The 21,119-nt window shown below is 57.9% G+C and overlaps 1 protein-coding gene across 4 annotated transcripts in view; it reads right to left on the bottom strand.

Annotated features, from left to right (window-relative positions):
• FBXL6 (F-box and leucine rich repeat protein 6) overlaps window positions 1–21,119 on the bottom strand; it is a 236,357-nt gene that overhangs the window by 70,954 nt on the left and 144,284 nt on the right. For all 4 annotated transcript variants that reach the window (XM_063921065.1, XM_063921066.1, XM_063921067.1 and 1 more), the window contains exons 5-7: window positions 19,962–20,093; window positions 19,780–19,887; window positions 4,861–4,974 (exon numbers count right to left, since the gene is read on the bottom strand). In XM_063921065.1, the coding sequence (XP_063777135.1) occupies window positions 4,861–4,974; window positions 19,780–19,887; window positions 19,962–20,093 (354 nt within the window). The remainder of the gene's footprint in view (window positions 1–4,860; window positions 4,975–19,779; window positions 19,888–19,961; window positions 20,094–21,119) is intronic.

Here is a 21,119-nt window from a genome sequence, read left to right as displayed (position 1 = left end):
TGTCCCACACAGCTCTGTATACACACACACACCCCGGGGTATACACCGGCCACAGGATTACTGTCCCCTGTCCCACACCGCTCTGTATACATACACACACCCCGGGGTATACACCGGCCGCAGGATTACTGTCCACTGTCCCACACCGCTCTGTATACACACACACACCCCGGGGTATACACCGGCCGCAGGATTACTGTCCACTGTCCCACACAGCTCTGTATACACACACACACCCGGGGTATACACCGGCCACAGGATTACTGTCCCCTGTCCCACACCTCTCTGTATACACACACACACCCCGGGGTACACACCGGCCGCAGGATTACTGTCCACTGTCCCACACCGCTCTGTATACATACACACACCCCGGGGTATACACCGGCCGCAGGATTACTATCCTGCCCCACACCGCTCTGTATACACACACACACCCCGGGGTACACACCGGCCGCAGGATTACTGTCCCTTGTCCCACACCGCTCTGTATACATACACACACCCCGGGGTATACACCGGCCGCAGGATTACTGTCCACTGTCCCACACCGCTCTGTATACATACACACACCCCGAGGTATACACCGGCCGCAGGATTACTGTCCACTGCCCCACACCGCTCTGTATACATACACACACCCCGGGGTATACACCGGCCGCAGGATTACTGTCCACTGTCCAACACCGCTCTGTATACATACACACACCCCGGGGTATACACCGGCCGCAGGATTACTGTCCACTGTCCCACACCGCTCTGTATACATACACACCCCGGGGTACACACCGGCCGCAGGATTACTGTCCACTGTACCACACCGCTCTGTATACATACACACACCCCAGGGTATACACCGGCCGCAGGATTACTGTCCCCTGCCCCACACCGCTCTGTATACATACACACACCCCGGGGTATACACCGGCCGCAGGATTACTGTCCCCTGTCCCACACCGCTCTGTATACATACACACACCCCAGGGTATACACCGGCCGCAGGATTACTGTCCACTGTACAACACCGCTCTGTATACATACACCCCCCCCCGGGGTATACACCGGCCGCAGGATTACTGTCCACTGTCCCACACCGCTCTGTATACACACACCCCGGGGTATACACCAGCCGCAGGATTACTGTCCCCTGTCCCACACCGCTCTGTATACATACACACACCCCGGGGTATACACCGGCCGCAGGATTACTGTCCACTGTACCACACCGCTCTGTATACATACACACACCCCGGGGTACACACCGGCCGCAGGATTACTGTCCACTGTCCCACACCGCTCTGTATACATACACACACCCCGAGGTATACACCGGCCGCAGGATTACTGTCCACTGTCCCACACCGCTCTGTATACATACACACACCCCGGGGTATACACCGGCCGCAGGATTACTGTCCACTGTCCCACACCGCTCTGTATACATACACACACCCCGGGGTATACACCGGCCGCAGGATTACTGTCCACTGTCCCACACCGCTCTGTATACATACACACACCCCGGGGTATACACCGGCCGCAGGATTACTATCCTGCCCCACACCGCTCTGTATACACACACACACCCCGGGGTACACACCGGCCGCAGGATTACTGTCCCTTGTCCCACACCGCTCTGTATACATACACACACCCCGGGGTATACACCGGCCGCAGGATTACTGTCCACTGTCCCACACCGCTCTGTATAAATACACACACCCCGAGGTATACACCGGCCGCAGGATTACTGTCCACTGCCCCACACCGCTCTGTATACATACACACCCCCCGGGGTATACACCGGCCGCAGGATTACTGTCCCCTGTCCCACACCGCTCTGTATACACACACCCCGGGGTATACACCGGCCGCAGGATTACTGTCCATTGTCCCACACCGCTCTGTATACATACACACCCCGGGGTACACACCGGCCGCAGGATTACTGTCCACTGTACCACACCGCTCTGTATACATACACACACCCCGGGGTATACACCGGCCGCAGGATTACTGTCCCCTGTCCCACACCGCTCTGTATACATACACACACCCCGGGGTATACACCGGCCGCAGGATTACTGTCCACTGTACAACACCGCTCTGTATACATACACCCCCCCCGGGGTATACACCGGCCGCAGGATTACTGTCCACTGTCCCACACCGCTCTGTATACACACACCCCGGGTATACACCGGCCGCAGGATTACTGTCCCCTGTCCCCCACTGCTCTGTATACATACACACACCCCGGGGTATACACCGGCCGCAGGATTACTGTCCACTGTACCACACCGCTCTGTATACATACACACACCCCGGGGTACACACCGGCCGCAGGATTACTGTCCACTGTCCCACACCGCTCTGTATACATACACACACCCCGAGGTATACACCGGCCGCAGGATTACTGTCCACTGCCCCACACCGCTCTGTATACATACACACACCCCGGGGTATACACCGGCCGCAGGATTACTGTCCCTTGTCCCACACCGCTCTGTATACATACACACACCCCGGGGTATACACCGGCCGCAGGATTACTGTCCACTGTCCCACACCGCTCTGTATACATACACACACCCCGAGGTATACACCGGCCGCAGGATTACTGTCCACTGCCCCACACCGCTCTGTATACATACACACACCCCGGGGTATACACCGGCCGCAGGATTACTGTCCACTGTCCCACACCGCTCTGTATACACACACACCCCGAGGTATACACCGGCCGCAGGATTACTGTCCACTGTCCCACACCGCTCTGTATACATACACACACCCCGGGGTATACACCTGCCGCAGGATTACTGTCCCTTCTCCCACACCGCTCTGTATACACACACCCCGGGGTATACACCGGCCGCAGGATTACTGTCCTTTGTCCCACACCGCTCTGTATACACACACACACCCCGGGGTACACACCGGCCGCAGGATTACTGTCCACTGTCCCACACCGCTCTGTATACACACACACACACCCCGGGGTACACACCGGCCGCAGGATTACTGTCCACTGTCCAACACCGCTCTGTATACATACACACACCCCGGGGTATACACCGGCCGCAGGATTACTGTCCACTGTCCCACACCGCTCTGTATACATACACACACCCCGGGGTATACACCGGCCGCAGGATTACTGTCCACTGTCCCACACCGCTCTGTATACATACACACACCCCGGGGTATACACCGGCCGCAGGATTACTGTCCCTTGTCCCACACCGCTCTGTATACATACACACCCCGGGGTATACACCGGCCGCAGGATTACTGTCCACTGTCCCACACCGCTCTGTATACATACACACACCCCGGGGTATACACCGGCCGCAGGATTACTGTCCCCCGTCCCACACCGCTCTGTATACACACACACCCCGGGGTATACACCGGCCGCAGGATTACTGTCCACTGTCCCACACCGCTCTGTATACATACACACACCCCGAGGTATACACCGGCCGCAGGATTACTGTCCCCTGTCCCAGACCGCTCTGTATACACACACACCCCGGGGTATACACCGGCCGCAGGATTACTGTCCACTGTCCCACACCGCTCTGTATACATACACACCCCGGGGTATACACCGGCCGCAGGATTACTGTCCCCTGTCCCACACCGCTCTGTATACACACACACACCCCGGGGTACACACCGGCCGCAGGATTACTGTCCACTGTACAACACCGCTGTGTATACATACACACACCCCGAGGTATACACCGGCCGCAGGATTACTGTCCCCTGTCCCACACCGCTCTGTATACATACACACACCCCAGGGTACACACCGGCCGCAGGATTACTGTCCCCTGTCCCACACCGCTCTGTATACATACACACACCCCGGGGTATACACCGGCCGCAGGATTACTGTCCACTGTACCACACCGCTCTGTATACATACACACACCCCGGGGTACACACCGACCGCAGGATTACTGTCCACTGTCCCACACCGCTCTGTATACATACACACACCCCGGGGTATACACCGGCCGCAGGATTACTGTCCACTGTCCCACACCGCTCTGCATACATACACACACCCCGGGGTATACACCGGCCGCAGGGTTACTGTCCCCTGTCCCACACCGCTCTGTATACACCCCCCCCGGGGTATACACCGGCCGCAGGGTTACTGTCCCCTGTCCCACACCGCTCTGTATACACCCCCCCCGGGGTATACACCGGCCGCAGGGTTACTGTCCCCTGTCCCACACCGCTCTGTATACACCCCCCCCGGGTATACACCGGCCGCAGGATTACTGTCCACTGTCCCACACCGCTCTGTATACATACACACACCCCGGGGTACACACCGGCCGCAGGATTACTGTCCCCTGTCCCACACCGCTCTGTATACATACACACACCCCGGGGTATACACCGGCTGCAGGATTACTGTCCACTGTACCACACCGCTCTGTATACATACACACACCCCGGGGTACACACCGGCCGCAGGATTACTGTCCACTGTCCCACACCGCTCTGTATACATACACACACCCCGGGGTACACACCGGCCGCAGTATTACTGTCCACTGTCCCACACCGCTCTGTATACATACACACACCCCTGGGTATACACCGGCCGCAGGATTACTGTCCACTGTCCCACACCGCTCTGTATACATACACACCCCGGGGTACACACCGGCCGCAGGATTACTGTCCACTGTACCACACCGCTCTGTATACATACACACCCCGGGGTACACACCGGCCGCAGGATTACTGTCCACTGTCCCACACCGCTCTGTATACATACACACACCCCGGGGTATACACCGGCCGCCGGATTACTGTCCCCCAACCCCAACTTACCTCCAATTTGGGACAGGAAGCCTGTAACGCCTCTATGGCAACAGATAACTCTTTTTCCGGAAACTTCATGGCCGTATTTACCTCAAGGACTCTCAGTTCAGGACATGCCCCACCCTGAGGCATATAAAAACAATGGGTAAGAGAATATATAGTGGGGCAAGTGGCGTAATAAGGGAAGAATGATGTCTGTACGTGAGGACAGGTGTGAGCATGTGAGGCGTGGGCAGAAGGACGGTTTTGGAGAATTTGGGAGAAAGAATGAATATGGCTGTAGAAAGGTATCTGAGTTGGAGAATGGATCATGGTGGGGAGAGGAATACAGGGAAGGCACGGGAGGAGAAGACAGGCAGGGGAGGGGAAGGCACGGGAGGAGAAGACAGGCAGGGGAGGGGAAGGCAGGGGAGGGGAAGGCAGGGGAGGAGAAGACAGGCAGGGGAGGGGAAGGCAGGGGAGGGGAAGACAGGCAGGGGAGGGGAAGGCACGGGAGGAGAAGACAGGCAGGGGAGGGGAAGGCACGGGAGGAGAAGACAGGCAGGAGAGGGGAAGGCACGGGAGGAGAAGACAGGCGGGGAGGGGAAGGCACGGGAGGAGAAGACAGGCAGGGGAGGAGAAGGCACGGGAGGAGAAGACAGGCAGGGGAGGGGAAGGCACGGAAGGAGAAGACAGGCAGGGGAGGGGAAGGCAGGCAGGGGAGGGGAAGGCACGGGAGGAGGAGACAGGCGGGGAGGGGAAGGCACGGAAGGAGAAGACAGGCAGGGGAGGGGAAGGCAGGCAGGGGATGGGAAGGCACGGGAGGAGGAGACAGGCGGGGAGGGGAAGGCACGGGAGGAGAAGACAGGCAGGGGAGGGGAAGGCACGGGAGGAGAAGACAGGCGGGGAGGGGAAGGCACGGGAGGAGAAGACAGGCAGGGGAGGAGAAGGCACGGGAGGAGAAGACAGGCAGGGGAGGGGAAGGCACGGGAGGAGAAGACAGGCAGGGGAGGGGAAGGCACGGAAGGAGAAGACAGGCAGGGGAGGGGAAGGCACGGGAGGAGGAGACAGGCGGGGAGGGGAAGGCACGGGAGGAGAAGACAGGCAGGGGAGGGGAAGGCACGGGAGGAGAAGACAGGCAGGGGAAGGCACGGGAGGAGAAGACAGGCAGGGGAGGGGAAGGCACGGGAGGAGAAGACAGGCAGGGGAGGGGAAGGCACGGGAGGAGAAGACAGGCAGGGGAGGGGAAGGCACGGGAGGAGAAGACAGGCAGGGGAGGGGAAGGCACGGGAGGAGAAGACAGGCAGGGGAGGGGAAGACACTGGAGTAGAAGACAGGCAGGGGAGGGGAAGGCACATGAGGAGAAGACAGGCAGTGGAGGGGAAGGCACAGGAGGAGAAGACAGGCAGTGGAGGGGAAGGCACGGGAGGAGAGGACAGGCAGGGGAGGGGAAGGCAGATAAAGAGAAGACAGGCAGGGGAGGGGAAGGCAGATGAAGAGAAGACAGGCAGGGGAGGGGAAGGCACGGGAGGAGAGGACAGGCAGGGGAGGGGAAGGCAGATGAAAAGACAGGCAGGGGAGGGGGAGGCACAGGAGGAGAAGACAGGCAGGGGAGGGGAAGGCACAGGAGGAGTAGAAAGGCAGGGGAGGGGAAGGCACAGGAAGAGTAGACAGGCGGGGAGGGGAAGGCACAGGAGGAGAAGACAGGCAGGAGAGGGGAAGGCACAGGAGGAGAAGACAGGCAGGAGAGGAGAAGACAGGCAGGGGAGGGGAAGGCACAGGAGGAGAAGACAGGCAGGAGAGGAGAAGACAGGCAGGGGAGGGGAAGGCGCAGGAGGAGAAGACAGGCAGGGGAGGAAAAGACAGGCAGGGGAGTGGAAGGCAGATGAAGAGAAGACAGGCAGGGGAGTGGAAGGCACAGGAGGAGAAGACAGGCAGGGGAGTGGAAGGCGCAGGAGGAGAAGACAGGCAGGGGAGGGGAAGGCACATGAGGAGAAGGCAGGCAGGGGATGAGAAGACAGGCAGGGGAGGGGAAGGCAGATGAAGAGAAGACAGGCAGGGGAGTGGAAGGCACAGGAGGAGAAGAAGGGCAGGGGAGGAGAAGACATGCAGGGGAGGAGAAGACAGGCAGGGGAGGAGAAGACAGGCAGGAGAGGGGAAGGCACAGGAGGAGAAGACAAGCAGGGGAGGAGAAGACAGGCAGGGGAGGAGAAGACAGGCAGGGGAGGGGGAGGCGCAGGAGGAGAAGACAGGCAGGAGAGGGGAAGGCAGATGAGGAGAAGACAGGCAGGGGAGGGGGAGGCGCAGGAGGAGAAGACAGGCAGGAGAGGGGAAGGCAGATGAAGAGAAGACAGGCAGGGGAGTGGAAGGCACAGGAGGAGAAGACAGGCAGGGGAGGAGGAGACAGGCAGGGGGGGAGAAGACAGACAGGGGAGGAGAAGACAGACAGGGGAGAAGACAGGCAGTGGAGGGGAAGGCACAGGAGGAGAAGACAGACATGGGGAGGGGAAGGCACATGAGAAGACAGGCAGGGGAGGAGAAAACAGGCAGGGGAGTGGAAGGCACTGGAGGAGAAGACAGGCAGGGGAGGGGAAGGCACAGGAGGAGAAGGTAGACACATGAGAAGACAGGCAGGGGAGGAGAAGACAGGCAGGGGAGGGGAAGGCACGGGAGGAGAAGACAGGCAGGGGAGGGGAAGGCACAGGAGGAGAAGGAAGACACATGAGAAGACAGGCAGGGGAGGAGAAGACAGGCAGGGGAGGGGAAGGCGCAGGAGGAGAAGACAGGCATGGGGAGGGGAAGGCAGATGAAGATAAGACAGGCAGGGGAGTGGAAGGCACGGGAGGAGAAGACAGGCAGGGGAGGGGAAGGCACAGGAGGAGAAGGAGGGAAGGAAAGGCAGTCCGGGTAGGAACGGAAGGAGAAGGCAGACAGGGGATGGGAAGGCACTGGAGAAGGCAGGCAAGATAGGGGAAGGCACTGGAGCAGGCAGGCATGGGATGGTAAGGCACTGGAGAAGGCAGGCAGGGTAGGGAAGGGAAGGCAGACAGGGGATGGGAAGGCACTGGTAGAAGACAGGAGAGGGGAAGGCACTGGAGAAGACAGGCAGGGGAGGGGAAGGCACTGGAGAAGGCAGGCAGGGTAGGGAAGGCACTAGATAATGCAGGCATGGGAAGGCAGACAGGGGATGGGAAGGCACTGGTAGAAGGCAGACAGGAGAGGGGAAGGCACTGGAGAAGACAGGCAGGGGAGGGGAAGGCCCTGGAGAAGACAGGCAGGGGAGGGGAAGGCACTGGGGAGAAGACAGGCAGGGGAGGGGAAGGCACAGGAGCAGAAGACAGGCACTGGAGGAGAAGGCACAGGAGGAGAAGGCGGGAAGGAAAGGCAGTCCGGGTAGGAACGGACGAAATAGGCAGGTACGGAAAGAGGAGAAGGCAGGTACGGAAAGAGGAGAAGGCAGATGGGGAGGGGAATGCAGGCAGGGAAGGAGAAGGCAGGCATGGGATGGCAAGGCAGACAGCGGAGGTGCAGTCATGGAAGAAGGAGAAGGCAGGCAGGCATTGAAGGAGGAGAAGGCAGGCAGGCATGGAAGGAGAAGCAGGCAGGCATGGAAGGAGAAGGCAGGCAGGCATGGAAGGAGAAGGCAGGCAGGCAGGCATGGAAGGAGAAGGCAGGCATGGAAGGAGAAGGCAGGCAGGCAGACATGGAAGGAGAAGGCAGGCAGGCAGGCATGGAAGGAGGAGAAGGCAGGCAGGCATGGAAGGAGGAGAAGGCAGGCAGGCATGGAAGGAGGAGAAGGCAGGCAGGCAGGCATGGAAGGAGGAGAAGGCAGGCATGGAAGGAGGAGAAGGCAGGCAGGCAGGCATGGAAGGAGGAGAAGGCAGGCAGGCAGGCATGGAAGGAGGAGAAGGCAGGCAGGCACTGAATGAGGAGAAGGCAGGCGGTGAGGGAAAGCACAGGAGGAGGAGGAGGAGGAGGAGAAGGCAGGCAGGAGAAGGGAAGGCAGACACTGGAGGGGAAGGCAGACACTGGAGGGGAAGGCACTGCAGAAGACAGGCAGGGGAGGGGAGGCACTGGAGAAGGCAGGCATGGGATGGGAAGGCAGGCAGATGAAGGCAAAGCACAGGACGACAAGACAGGCACGGAAGGAGAAGGCTGACGTTGAGTGGAAAGCACAGGAGGAGGCGGCATGGGATGAGAAGGCAGGCAGGTGAAGGCAGGCACAGAAGGAGAAGGCAAGTGGTGAGGGGAAAGCACAGGAGAAGAAGGCAGGCAGAGGAGAGTAAGGCAGGCACGGAAGGAGAAAGCAGACAGTGAGGGGAAAGAACAGGAGAAGGCAGGCATGTGATGGGAAAGCATGGAAGGAGAAGGCAGACGGTGAAGCACAGGAGGAGAAGGCAGGCAGGTGAACGCAGGCACGGAAGGAGAAGGCAGGCGGTGAGGGGAAAGCACAGGAGGAGAAGGCAGGCAGGTGAACGCAGGCACGGAAGGAGAAGGCAGGCGGTGAGTGGAAAGCACAGGAGGAGAAGGCAGGCAGGGGATGGGAAGGCACGGAAGGAGAAGGCAGACAGTGAGGGGAAAGCACCGGAGAAGGCAGACAGTGAGGGGAAAGCACCGGAGGAGAAGGCAGGCAGGTGAACGCAGGCATGGAAGGAGAATGCAGGCATGGGAGGGCAAGGCAGACATCGGAGGTGACGGCATAGGAGGAGAAGGCAGGCATGAAAGGAGAAGGCAGGTGGTGAGGGGAAAGCACCGGAGGAGGAGAAGGCAGGTAGGGGAAGGGAAGACAGACACTGGAGGGGAAGGCACTGCAGAAGACAGGATGGGAGAAGGCAGGCATGGGATAAGGTACTGGAGGAAGGCAGGCATGGGATGGGAAGGCAGGCAGGTGAAGGCAGACGGTGAGGGGAAAGCACAGGACGAGAAGAGAGACGATGAGGGGAAAGCACAGGAGGAGGAGAAGGCAGGCTGGTGAAGGCAGACGTCGAGGGGAAAGCACAGGAGAAGGCAGGCATGGGATGAGAAGGCAGGCACAGAAGGAGAAGGCAAGTGACGAGGGGAAAGCACAGGAGAAGAAGGCAGGCTGGGGAGAGGAAGGCAGGCACGGAAGGAGAAGGCAGACGGTAAGGGTAAAGCACAGGAGGAGAAGGCAGGCATGGGATGGGAAGGCACGGAAGGAGAAGGCAGACGGTGAGAGGAAAGCACAGGAGGATAAGGCAGACAGGTGAACGCAGGCACGGAAGGAGAAGGCAGACGGTGAGGGAAAAGCACAGGAGAATGCAGGAAAGGTATGGGAGGCAGGCAGGTGAAGGAGATGGCAGGCAGGTGCGGGGAAGGTAGACAAGGGAGAAGGCAGCTGGCATGGGATGGGAAGGCCGAGGAGGAGAAGGCATGGGATAGGAAGGTAGGTAGGTGAAAAAGAAGAAGGCATGGGATAGGAAGGTAGGTAGGTGAAAAAGAAGAAGGCAGGGGAGGGGAAGGCACTGGAGAAGTCAGGCAGGGGACGGAGAAGGCACAGGAGAAGGAAGGCAAGGGAGGGGGAAGGCACAGGAGAAGGAAGGCAAGGGAGGGGGAAGGCACAGGAGGAGAAGGAAGGTAGGGGAGGAGAAGACAGGCAGGGGAAGGCACAGGAGGAGAAGACAGGCAGGAGAGGGGAAGGCACAGGAGAAGACAGGCAGGAGAGGGGAATGCAGTGGAGGAGAAGACAGGCAAGGGAAGGCAGTGGAGAAGACAGGCAGGGGAGGGGAAGACACAGGAGAAGACAGGCAGGTGGGGGGAAGGCACAGGAGGAAAAGGCAGACAGGGGAGGGGAAGGCACAGGAGGAGAAGACAGACAGGGGAGGGAAAGGCACAGGAAGAGTAGGAAGATAAGGGAGGGGAAGGCACTGGAGAAGGCAAAGGAGGAGGAGACAGGCAGGGGAGGGGAAGGCAGTGGAGAAGACAGGCAGGGGAGAGGAAGGCACTGGAGGAGAAGACAGGCAGGGGAGGGGAAGGCACTGTAGAAGACAAGCAGGGGAGGGGAAGGCACTGGAGAAGTCAGGCAGGGGAGGGGAATGCACTGAAGACAGGCAGGGGAGGGGAATGCACTGGAGGAGAAGACAGGCACTGGAGGGAGGAGAAGGCTGGCAGGCATGGAAGGCACTGGAGAAGGTAGGCGGGGGAGGGGAAGGCACTGGAGAAGGCAGGCAGGGAAGGGGAAGGCACTGGAGAAGGCAGGCGAAGGCACAGGAGAAGACAGGCAGGGGAGGGGTAGGCACTGGAGAAAGCAGGCAGGGGAGGGGTAGGTACTGGAGAAGGCAGGTAGGGGATGTGAAGGTACTGGAGAAGGCAGGCAGGGGAAGGGAAGGCACTGGAGAAGGCAGACAGGGGATGGGAAGGCACTGGAGAAGGCAGGCAGGGGATGGGAAGGCACTGGAGAAGGCAGGCAGGGGATGGGAAGGCACTGGAGAAGGCAGGCAGGAGAGGGGAAGGCACTGGAGAAGACAGGCAGGGGAGGGGAAGGCAGACGGGATGGGAAGGCACTGGAGAAAATAAGATTTTACTCACCGGTAAATCTATTTCTCGTAGTCCGTAGTGGATGCTGGGAACTCCGTAAGGACCATGGGGAATAGCGGCTCCGCAGGAGACTGGGCACAACTAAAGAAAGCTTTAGGTCACCTGGTGTGCACTGGCTCCTCCCACTATGACCCTCCTCCAAGCCTCAGTTAGGACACTGTGCCCGGACGAGCTGACATAATAAGGAAGGATTTTGAATCCCGGGTAAGACTCATACCAGCCACACCAATCACACCGTATAACTCGTGATACTATACCCAGTTAACAGTATGAATATAACTGAGCCTCTCAACAGATGGCTCAACAATAACCCTTTAGTTAGGCAATAACTATATACAAGTATTGCAGACAATCCGCACTTGGGATGGGCGCCCAGCATCCACTACGGACTACGAGAAATAGATTTACCGGTGAGTAAAATCTTATTTTCTCTGACGTCCTAGTGGATGCTGGGAACTCCGTAAGGACCATGGGGATTATACCAAAGCTCCCAAACGGGCGGGAGAGTGCGGATGACTCTGCAGCACCGAATGAGAGAACTCCAGGTCCTCCTCAGCCAGGGTATCAATTTTGTAGAATTTAGCAAACGTGTTTGCCCCTGACCAAGTTGCAGCTCGGCAAAGTTGGAAAGCCGAGACCCCTCGGGCAGCTGCCCAAGATGAGCCCACCTTCCTTGTGGAATGGGCTTTTACAGATTTTGGCTGCGGTAGTCCAGCCGCAGAATGCGCCAGCTGAATTGTGCTACAAATCCAGCGAGCAATAGTCTGCTTAGAAGCAGGAGCACCCAGTTTGCTGGGTGCATACAGGATAAACAGCGAGTCAGTTCTCCTGACTCTAGCCGTCCTGTAAACATAATTTTTCAAGGCCCTGACTACGTCCAGTAACTTGGAATCCTCCAAGTCCCTAGTAGCCGCAGGCACTACAATAGGTTGGTTCAAGTGAAAAGCTGATATCACCTTAGGGAGAAACTGGGGACGAGTCCTCAATTCTGCCCTATCCATATGGAAAATCAGATAAGGACTTTTATATGACAAAGCCGCCAATTCTGATACACGCCTGGCCGAAGCCAAGGCCAATAACATGACCACTTTCCGCGTGAGATATTTTAGATCCACGGTTTTTAGTGGCTCACACCAATGTGATTTTAAGAAACTCAACACCACGTTGAGAACCCAAGGTGCCACTGGAGGCACAACCGGGGGCTGAATATGCAGCACTCCTTTTACAACGTCTGAACTTCAGGTACTGAAGCTAGTTCTTTCTGGAAGAAAATCGACAGAGCCGAGATCTGTACCTTAATGGAGCCTAATTTTAGGCCCATAGACACTCCTGCTTGTAGGAAATGCAGAAATCGACCTAGTTGAAATTCCTCTGTTGGGGCCTTTTTTGGCCTCACACCAAGCAACATATTTTCGCCATATGCGGTGATAATGTTTTGCAGTTACATCTTTCCTGGCTTGAATCAGCGTAGGAATAAATTCCTCCGGAATGCCCTTTTCCTTTAGGATCCGGCGTTCAACCGCCATGCCGTCAAAACGTAGCCGCGGTAAGTCTTGGAACAGACAGGGCCCCTGCTGCCGCAGGTCCGGGTCCTCTGATATAATTTCTTGAAGTTCTGGGTACCAAGCTCTTCTTGGCCAATCCGGAACCACGAGTATCGTTCTTACTCCTCGGCTTCCTATTATTCTCAGTACCTTTTGTATGAGAGGCAGAGGGGGGAACACATAAACCGACTGGTACACCCACGGTGTTACCAGAGCGTCCACAGCTATCGCCTGAGGGTCCTTTGACCTGGCGCAATATCTTTTATAGCTTTTTGTTGAGGCGGGACGCCATCATGTCCACCTGTGGCCTTTCCCAATGGTGTACAATCCTTTGGAAGACTTCTGGATGAAATCCCCACTCTCCCGGGTGGAGGTCGTGTCTGCTGAGAAGATCTGCTTCCCAGTCGTCCACTCCGGGAATGAACACTGCTGACAGTGTTAACACATGATTTTCCGCCCATCGGAGAATCCTTGTGGCTTCTGCCATCGCCATCCTGCTTCTTGTGCCGCCCCGTTGGTTTACATGGGCGACTGCCGTGATGTTGTCTGATTGGATCAGTACCGGCTGGTTTTGAAGCAGAGGCCTTGCCTGACTCAGGGCATTGTAAATGGCCCTCAGTTCCAGAATATTTATGTGTAGGGAAGTCACCTGACTTGACCAAAGTCCATGGAAGTTTTTTTTTTCCCCCCCTGTGTGACTGCCCCCCAGCCTCAAAGGCTGGCATCCATGGTCACTAGGACCTAGTCCTGTATGCCGAACCTGCGGCCCTCTTGAAGATGGGCACTCTGTAGCCACCACAGTAGAGATACCCTGGTCCTTGAAGACAGGGTTATCAGCCGATGCATCTGAAGCTGTGATCCGGACCACTTGTCCAACAGGTCCCACTGAAAAGTTCTTGCATGGAACCTGCCGAATGGGATTGCTTCGTAGGAAGCTACCATTTTTTCCCAGGACTCGCGTGCAATGATGCACCGATACCTGTTTTGGCTTCAGGAGGTCTCTGACTAGAGATGACAGCTCCTTGGCTTTCTCCTCCGGGAGAAACACTTATTTCTGTTCTGTGTCCAGAACCATCCCCAGGAACAGTAGACGTGTCGTAGGAACCAGCTGTGACTTTGGACTGTTTAGAGTCCAACCGTGCTGTTGTAACACTTTCCAAAATAGTGCTACCCCGACTAGCAACTGCTCCTTGGACCTTGCCCTTATAAGGAGATTGTCCAAGTACGGGATAATTAAAACTCCCTTTTTTTGAAGGAGTATCATCATTTTGGCCATTACCTTGGTAAACACCCTCGGTGCCATGTACAGTCCAAACGGCAGTGTCTTGACTTGGTAATGGTAATCCTGTACCACAAATCTGAGGTACTCCTGGGCGAGGATGGTAAATGGGGACATGCAGGTAAGCATCCTTGATGTCCCGGGATCCCATGTAATCCCCCTCGTCCAGGCTTGCAATAACCGCCCTGAGCGATTCCATCTTGAACTTGAATTTTTTTATGTATGTGTTCAAGGATTTTAAATATAAAATGGGTCACACCGAACCATGCGGTTTCGGTACCCCAAACCGTGTGGAATAGTAACCCCGTCCTTGTTGAAGTAGGGGCACCTTGAGTATTACCTGCTGGGAATACAACTTATTAATTGCCTCTAGCGCAGCCTCCCTGCCTGAGGGAGTTGTCGGCAAGGCATATTTGAGGAAACGTCGGGGGGGAGACATCTCGAATTCCAGCTTGTACCCCTGAAATACTACTTGAATGAAACAGGGATCCACCTGTGAGCGAGCCCACTGATCGCTGAAATTTTTGAGACGGCCCCCCACCGTACCTGGCTACACCTGTGGAGCCCCCGCGTCATGCTGTGGACTCAGAGGAAGCGAGAGAAGAATTTTGATTCTGGGAACAGGCTGACTGGTGCAGCTTTTTCCCTCTTCCCATGTCTCTGTACAGAAAGGAAGCGCCTTTGACCCGCTTGCTTTTCTGAAGCCGAAAGGACTGTACCTGATAATACCGTGCTTTCTTAGTCTGTGAGGAAACCTGAGGTAATGGATACGAGGTCCCAGAGACCATCCCCAAATAATTCCTCACCCTTATAAGGCAGAGTCTCTATGCGCCTTTTAAAGTCAGCATCACCTGTCCAGTGACAGGTCTCTAATACCCTCCTGACAGAATGGACATTACATTCATTTTGGATGCCAGCCGGCAAAATATCCCTCTGTGCATCCCTCATATATAAGACGACGTCTTTAATATGTTCTCATGTTTGACAGGGTCACCGACCACGCTGCAGCAGCACGATCTGCAGGTCTCAGTCTAGTACCTGAGTGTGTAAATACAGACTTCAGGATATCCTCCTGTCTTTTTATCAGCAGGTACCTTCAAAGTGGCCGTATCCTAAGACGGCAGTGCCACCTTTTTTGACAACCGTGTGAGCGCCTTATCCACCCTAGGGGATATCTCCCAGCGTAACTTATCCTCTGGCGGGAAAGGGTACGCCATCAGTAACTTTTTATAAATTACCAGTTTCTTATCGGGGGGAACCCACGCTTTTCACACACTTCATTCATTCATCTGATGGGGGAACAAAACACTGCCTGCTTTTTCTCCCCAAACATAAAACCCTTTTTTAGTGGTACTTGGGTTAATGTCAGAAATGTGTAACACATTTTTTATTGCCGGGATCAAGTCACGGATGTTCCTAGTGGATTGTGTATATGTCTCAACTTTGTCGACACTGGAGTCAGACTCCTGTGTGTGGAGTGTCGACATCTGTGTCTGCCATCTGAGTGAGCGGGCGTTTTTGAGCCCCTGATGCCTGGGCAGGAGCGGACTGAGAAGCCGGCTGTCCCACAGCTGTTACGTCATCCACCCTTTTATGTAAGGAGTTGACACTGTCGGTTAATACCTTTCACCTAACCATCCACTCTGGTGTCGGCCCCACAGGGGGCGACATCACATTTATCGGCATCTGCTCCGTCACCATATAAGCCTCCTCATTAAACATGTCGACACAGCTGTACCGACACACCGCACACACACAGGGAATGCTCTGACTGAGGACAGGACCCCACAAAGCCTTTTGGGGAGACAGAGAGAGAGTATGCCAGCACACACCAGAGCGCTATATAATGTGGGGATTAACACTATAACTGAGTGAAATTTCCCCAATAGCTGCTTGTATATATAATATTGCGCCTAAATTTAGTGCCCCCCCTCTCTTTTTAACCCTTTGAGCCTGAAAACTACAGGGGAGAGCCTGGGGAGCTGTCTTCCAGCTGCACTGTGAAGAGAAAATGGCGCCAGTGTGTCTGAGGGAGATAGCTCCGCCCCTTTTTCGCTGACTTTTCTCCCGCTTTTTTCTGGATTCTGGCAGGGGTATTTACCACATATATAGCCTCTGGGGCTATATATTGTGGTATTTTTGCCAGCCAAGGTGTTTTTATTGCTGCTCAGGGCGCCCCCCCCAAGCGCCCTGCACCCTCAGTGACCGGAGTGTGAAGTGTGTATGAGGAGCAATGGCGCACAGCTGCAGTGCTGTGCGCTACCTTGGTGAAGACTGCAGTCTTCTGCTGCCGATTTTCCAGACCTCTTCTTGCTTCTGGCTCTGTAAGGGGGACGGCGGCGCGGCTCCGGGACCGAACACCAAGGCTGGGCCTGCGGTCGATCCCGCTGGAGCTAATGGTGTCCAGTAGCCTAAGAAGCCCAAGCTGGCTGCAAGCAGGCAGGTTCGCTTCTTCTCCCCTTAGTCCCTCGCTGCAGTGAGCCTGTTGCCAGCAGGTCTCACTGAAAATAAAAACCTAATTCTATACTTTCTTTCTATAAGCTCAGGAGAGCCCCTAGTGTGCATCCAACCTCGGCCGGGCACAAAATCTAACTGAGGCTTGGAGGAGGGTCATAGTGGGAGGAGCCAGTGCACACCAGGTGACCTAAAGCTTTCTTTAGTTGTGCCCAGTCTCCTGCGGAGCCGCTATTCCCCATGGTCCTTGCGGAGTTCCCAGCATCCACTAGGACGTCAGAGAAAGCAGGCATGGGATGGCACTGGATGGAAGGCATGGGATGGGAAGGTACTGGAGAAGGGAGGCAGATGAGGGGAAGGCACTGGAGAAGGCAGGCAGGGAAGGGGAAGGCACTGGAGAAGGCAGGCAGGGGAAGGCACAGGATAAGGCAGGCAGGGGAGGGGTAGGCACTGGAGAAAGCAGGCAGGGGAAGGGTAGGCACTGGAGAAGGCAGACAGGGGAGGGGAAGGCAGGTAGGGGATGGGAAGGTACTGGAGAAGGCAGGCAGGAGAGGGGAAACACTTAAGACGGCAAGCAGGCAGGGGAGGGGAAGGCAGTGGAGAAGGCAGACAGGGGATGGGAAGGCACTGGAGAAGGCAGGCAAGATAGGGGAAGGCACTGGAGCAGGCAGGCATGGGATGGTAGGCAGGGGATGGGAAGGCATTGGAGAAGGCAGGCAGGGTAGGGGAAGGCACTGGAGAATGCAGGCATGGGATGGGAAGGCAGACGGGATGGGAAGGCACTGGTAGAAGGCAGACAGGAGAGGGGAAGGCACTGGAGAAGGCAGGCATGGGATGGGAAGGCACAGAAGGAGAAGGCAAGTGGTGAGGGGAAAGCACAGGAGGAGAAGGCAGGCATGGGACGGGAAGGCACGGAAGGAGAAGGCAGGCGGTGAGTGGAAAGCACAGGAGCAGAAGGCAGGCAGGGGATGGGAAGGCACGGAAGGAGAAGGCAGACAGTGAGGGGAAAGCACCGGAGGAGAAGGCAGGCAGGTGAACGCAGGCACGGAAGGAGAAGGCAGATGGTGAGGGGAAAGCACCGGAGGAGAAGGCAGGCAGGTGAACGCAGGCACGGAAGGAGAAGGCAGACGGTGAGGGGAAAGCACTGGAGAAGGCAGGCAGGTGAACGCAGGCACGGAAGGAGAAGGCAGGCAGTGAGGGGAAAGCACAGGAGGAGAAGGCAGGCAGGGGATGGGAAGGCACGGAAGGAGAAGGCAGACAGTGAGGGGAAAGCACCGGAGGAGAAGGCAGGCAGGTGAACGCAGGCACGGAAGGAGAAGGCAGACGGTGAGGGGAAAGCACTGGAGGAGAAGGCAGGCAGGTGAACGCAGGCACAGAAGGAGAAGGCAGGCGGTGAGGGGAAAGCACAGGAGAAGGCAGGCATGGGATGGGAAGGCACAGAAAGGAGAAGGCAGACGGTGAGAGGAAAGCACAGGAGAAGGCAGGCATGGGATGGGAAGGCACGGAAGGAGAAGGTAGACAGTGAGGGGAAAGCACAGGAGGAGAAGGCAGGCAGGTGAAGGAGATGGCAGGCAGGTGAGGGGAAGGCAGACAAGGGAGAAGGCGGCAGGCATGGGATGGGAAGGCAGAGGACGAGAAGGCATGGGATGGGAAGGCAGAGGAGGAGAAGGCACGGGATGGGAAGGCAGGTAGGTGAAGCAGGCAGGGGAAGGCACTGGAGAAGGCAGGCAGGGGACGGAGAAGGCACAGGAGGAGAAGAAAGGCAAGGGAGGGGGAAGGCACAGGAGGAGAAGGAAGGTAGGGGAGGGGAAGGCACAGGAGGAGAAGGAAGGTAGGGGAGGGGAAGGCACAGGAGGAGAAGACAGGCAGGGAAAGGAACAGGAGGAGAAGACAGGCATGGGATGGGAAGGCAGAGGAGGAGAAGGCATGGGATGGGAAGGCAGAGGAGGAGAAGGCACGGGATAGGAAGGCAGGTAGGTGAAGAATGCAGGCAGGGGAAGGCACTGGAGAAGACAGGCAGCGGACGGAGAAGGCACAGGAGGAGAAGAAAGGCAAGGGAGGGGGAAGGCACAGGAGGAGAAGGAAGGTAGGGGAGGGGAAGGAACAGGAGGAGAAGACAGGCAGGGGAGGGGAAGGCAGTGGAGAAGACAGGCAGGGGAGGGGAGGCACAGGAGAAGACAGGCAGGGGAGGGGAAGGCACAGGAGGAGAAGACAGACAGGGGAGGGAAAGGCACAGGAAGAGTAGGAAGGTAAGGGAGGGGAAGGCACTGGAGAACGCACAGGAAGAGTAAGAAGGTAAGGGAGGGGAAGGCACAGGAGGAGAAGACAAGCGGGGGGGGGGGGAAGGCACTGGAGAAGACAGGCAGGGGAAGGCACTGGAGAAGACAGGCAGGGGAGGGGAAGGCACTGGAGAAGGCAGGCAGGGGAAGGCACTGGAGAAGGCAGGCATGGGATGGGGAGGCACTGGAGAAGGCAGGCATGGGAAGGCACTGGAAAAGGCAGGCAGGGGAAGACAGGCAGGGGAGGGGAAGGCATTGGAGGAGAAGACAGGCAGGGGAGAGGAAGGCACAGGAGGAGAAGGCACAGGAGGAGAAGACAGACAGGGGAGGGAAAGGCACAGGAAGAGTAGGAAGGTAAGGGAGGGGAAGGCACTAGAGAACGCACAGGAAGAGTAAGAAGGTAAGGGAGGGGAAGGCACTGGAGAAGGCAAAGGAAGAGGAGACAGGCAAGGGAGGGGAAGGCACAGGAGGAGAAGACAAGCAGGGGGGGGGGGGAGGCACTGGAGAAGACAGGCAGGGGAAGGCACTGGAGAAGACAGGCAGGGGAGGGGAAGGCACTGGAGAAGGCAGGCAGGGGAAGGCACTGGAGAAGGCAGGCATGGGAAGGCACTGGAGAAGGCAGGCATGGGATGGGGAGGCACTGGAGAAGGCAGGCATGGGAAGGCACTGGAAAAGGCAGGCAGGGGAAGGCAGGCAGGGGAGGGGAAGGCAGGCATGGGAAGGCACTGAAGAAGGCAGGCAGGGGAGGGGAAGGCAGGCAGGTGAAGCAATGATGATTGTTTAGAAAAGGACATGTCTAATTGCACGCGGGTAAAGGGCGTACTGCTTGTAGTCTTACCGCAAGTTTGCTTATGATGCCATTTATCTGAAAGCTATGGGATAGAAATAAAGACTTGAGACGTGCACCACACACTTCCAAGAACCTAGAGACTGTGTTGGGCTCCACCTGAGGACAAAATGACACATTACACCTTGATTTTCCGCCAGAGCTAAGGAACGGTGAAGCAGGACAGAATATACCTGAGAATTCTGCAGATTGAGGGAATGCAGCAAAGGGCAGTGCACGGCGACAGAGAGGAGGCCATCGGCGGTCACCCGGCTGCAGTGCGACAGCGTGAGAGAAGTCAGGTGCGGACAGGAGGCGGAGACATGCTACACAGGAAACATCATATACAACAGAAGTCACTATGACTCTCCCCATCCATACACCCCCTATACTGTCCCCCCATACCCCAACACTTAATGGGAGATTAGTGTGCGGGAGGTCTGCGGGAGGAGGGGGCCAGCGCGCGGCAGGTCTGCGGGAGGAGGGGGCCAGCGTGTGGCAGGTCTGCGGGAGGAGGCGACCAGCGTGCGGCAGGTCTGCGGGAGGAGGGGGCCAGCGTGTGGCAGGTCTGCGGGAGGAGGGGGGCCAGCGTGCGGCAGGTCTGCGGGAGGAGGGGGGCCAGCGTGCGGCAGGTCTGCGGGAGGAGGGGGCCAGCGTGTGGCAGGTCTGCGGGAGGAGGGGGCCAGCGTGCGGCAGGTCTGCGGGAGGAGGGGGGCCAGCGTGTGGCAGGTCTGCGGGAGGAGGGGGGCCAGCGTGCGGCAGGTCTGCGAGAGGAGGGGGGCCAGCGTGCGGCAGGTCTGCGGGAGGAGGGGGGCCAGCGTGCGGCAGGTCTGCGGGAGGAGGGGGCCAGCGTGCGGCAGGTCTGCGGGAGGAGGGGGCCAGCGTGCGGCAGGTCTGCGGGAGGAGGGGGGCCAGCGTGTGGCAGGTCTGCGGGAGGAGGGGGCCAGCGTGCGGCAGGTCTGCGGGAGGAGGGGGCCAGCGTGCGGCAGGTCTGCGGGAGGAGGCGGCCAGCGTGCGGCAGGTCTGCGGGAGGAGGCGGCCAGCGCGCGGCAGGTCTGCGGGAGGAGGGGGCCAGCGTGTGGCAGGTCTGCGGGAGGAGGGGGCCAGCGTGCAGCAGGTCTGCGAGAGGAGGGGGACAGCATGCACAGGTCTGCGGGAGGAGGGGGCGGTCTGCGGGAGGAGGGGGCCAGCGTGCGGCAGGTCTGCGGGAGGAGGGGGCCAGCGTGCGGGAGGAGGGGGCCAGCGTGCGGGAGGAAGGGGCCAGCGTGCGGCAGGTCTGCGGGAGGAGGGGGCCAGCGTGCGGCAGGTCTACGGGAGGAGGGGGCCAGCATGTGGCAGGTCTGCGGGAGAAG

Source organism: Pseudophryne corroboree, chromosome 5, assembly GCF_028390025.1.
Source record: "Pseudophryne corroboree isolate aPseCor3 chromosome 5, aPseCor3.hap2, whole genome shotgun sequence".
NCBI lineage: Eukaryota > Metazoa > Chordata > Amphibia > Anura > Myobatrachidae > Pseudophryne > Pseudophryne corroboree.
Note: the sequence above shows the minus strand (reverse complement) of the source record. Positions and strands in the feature narration are given on the sequence as shown.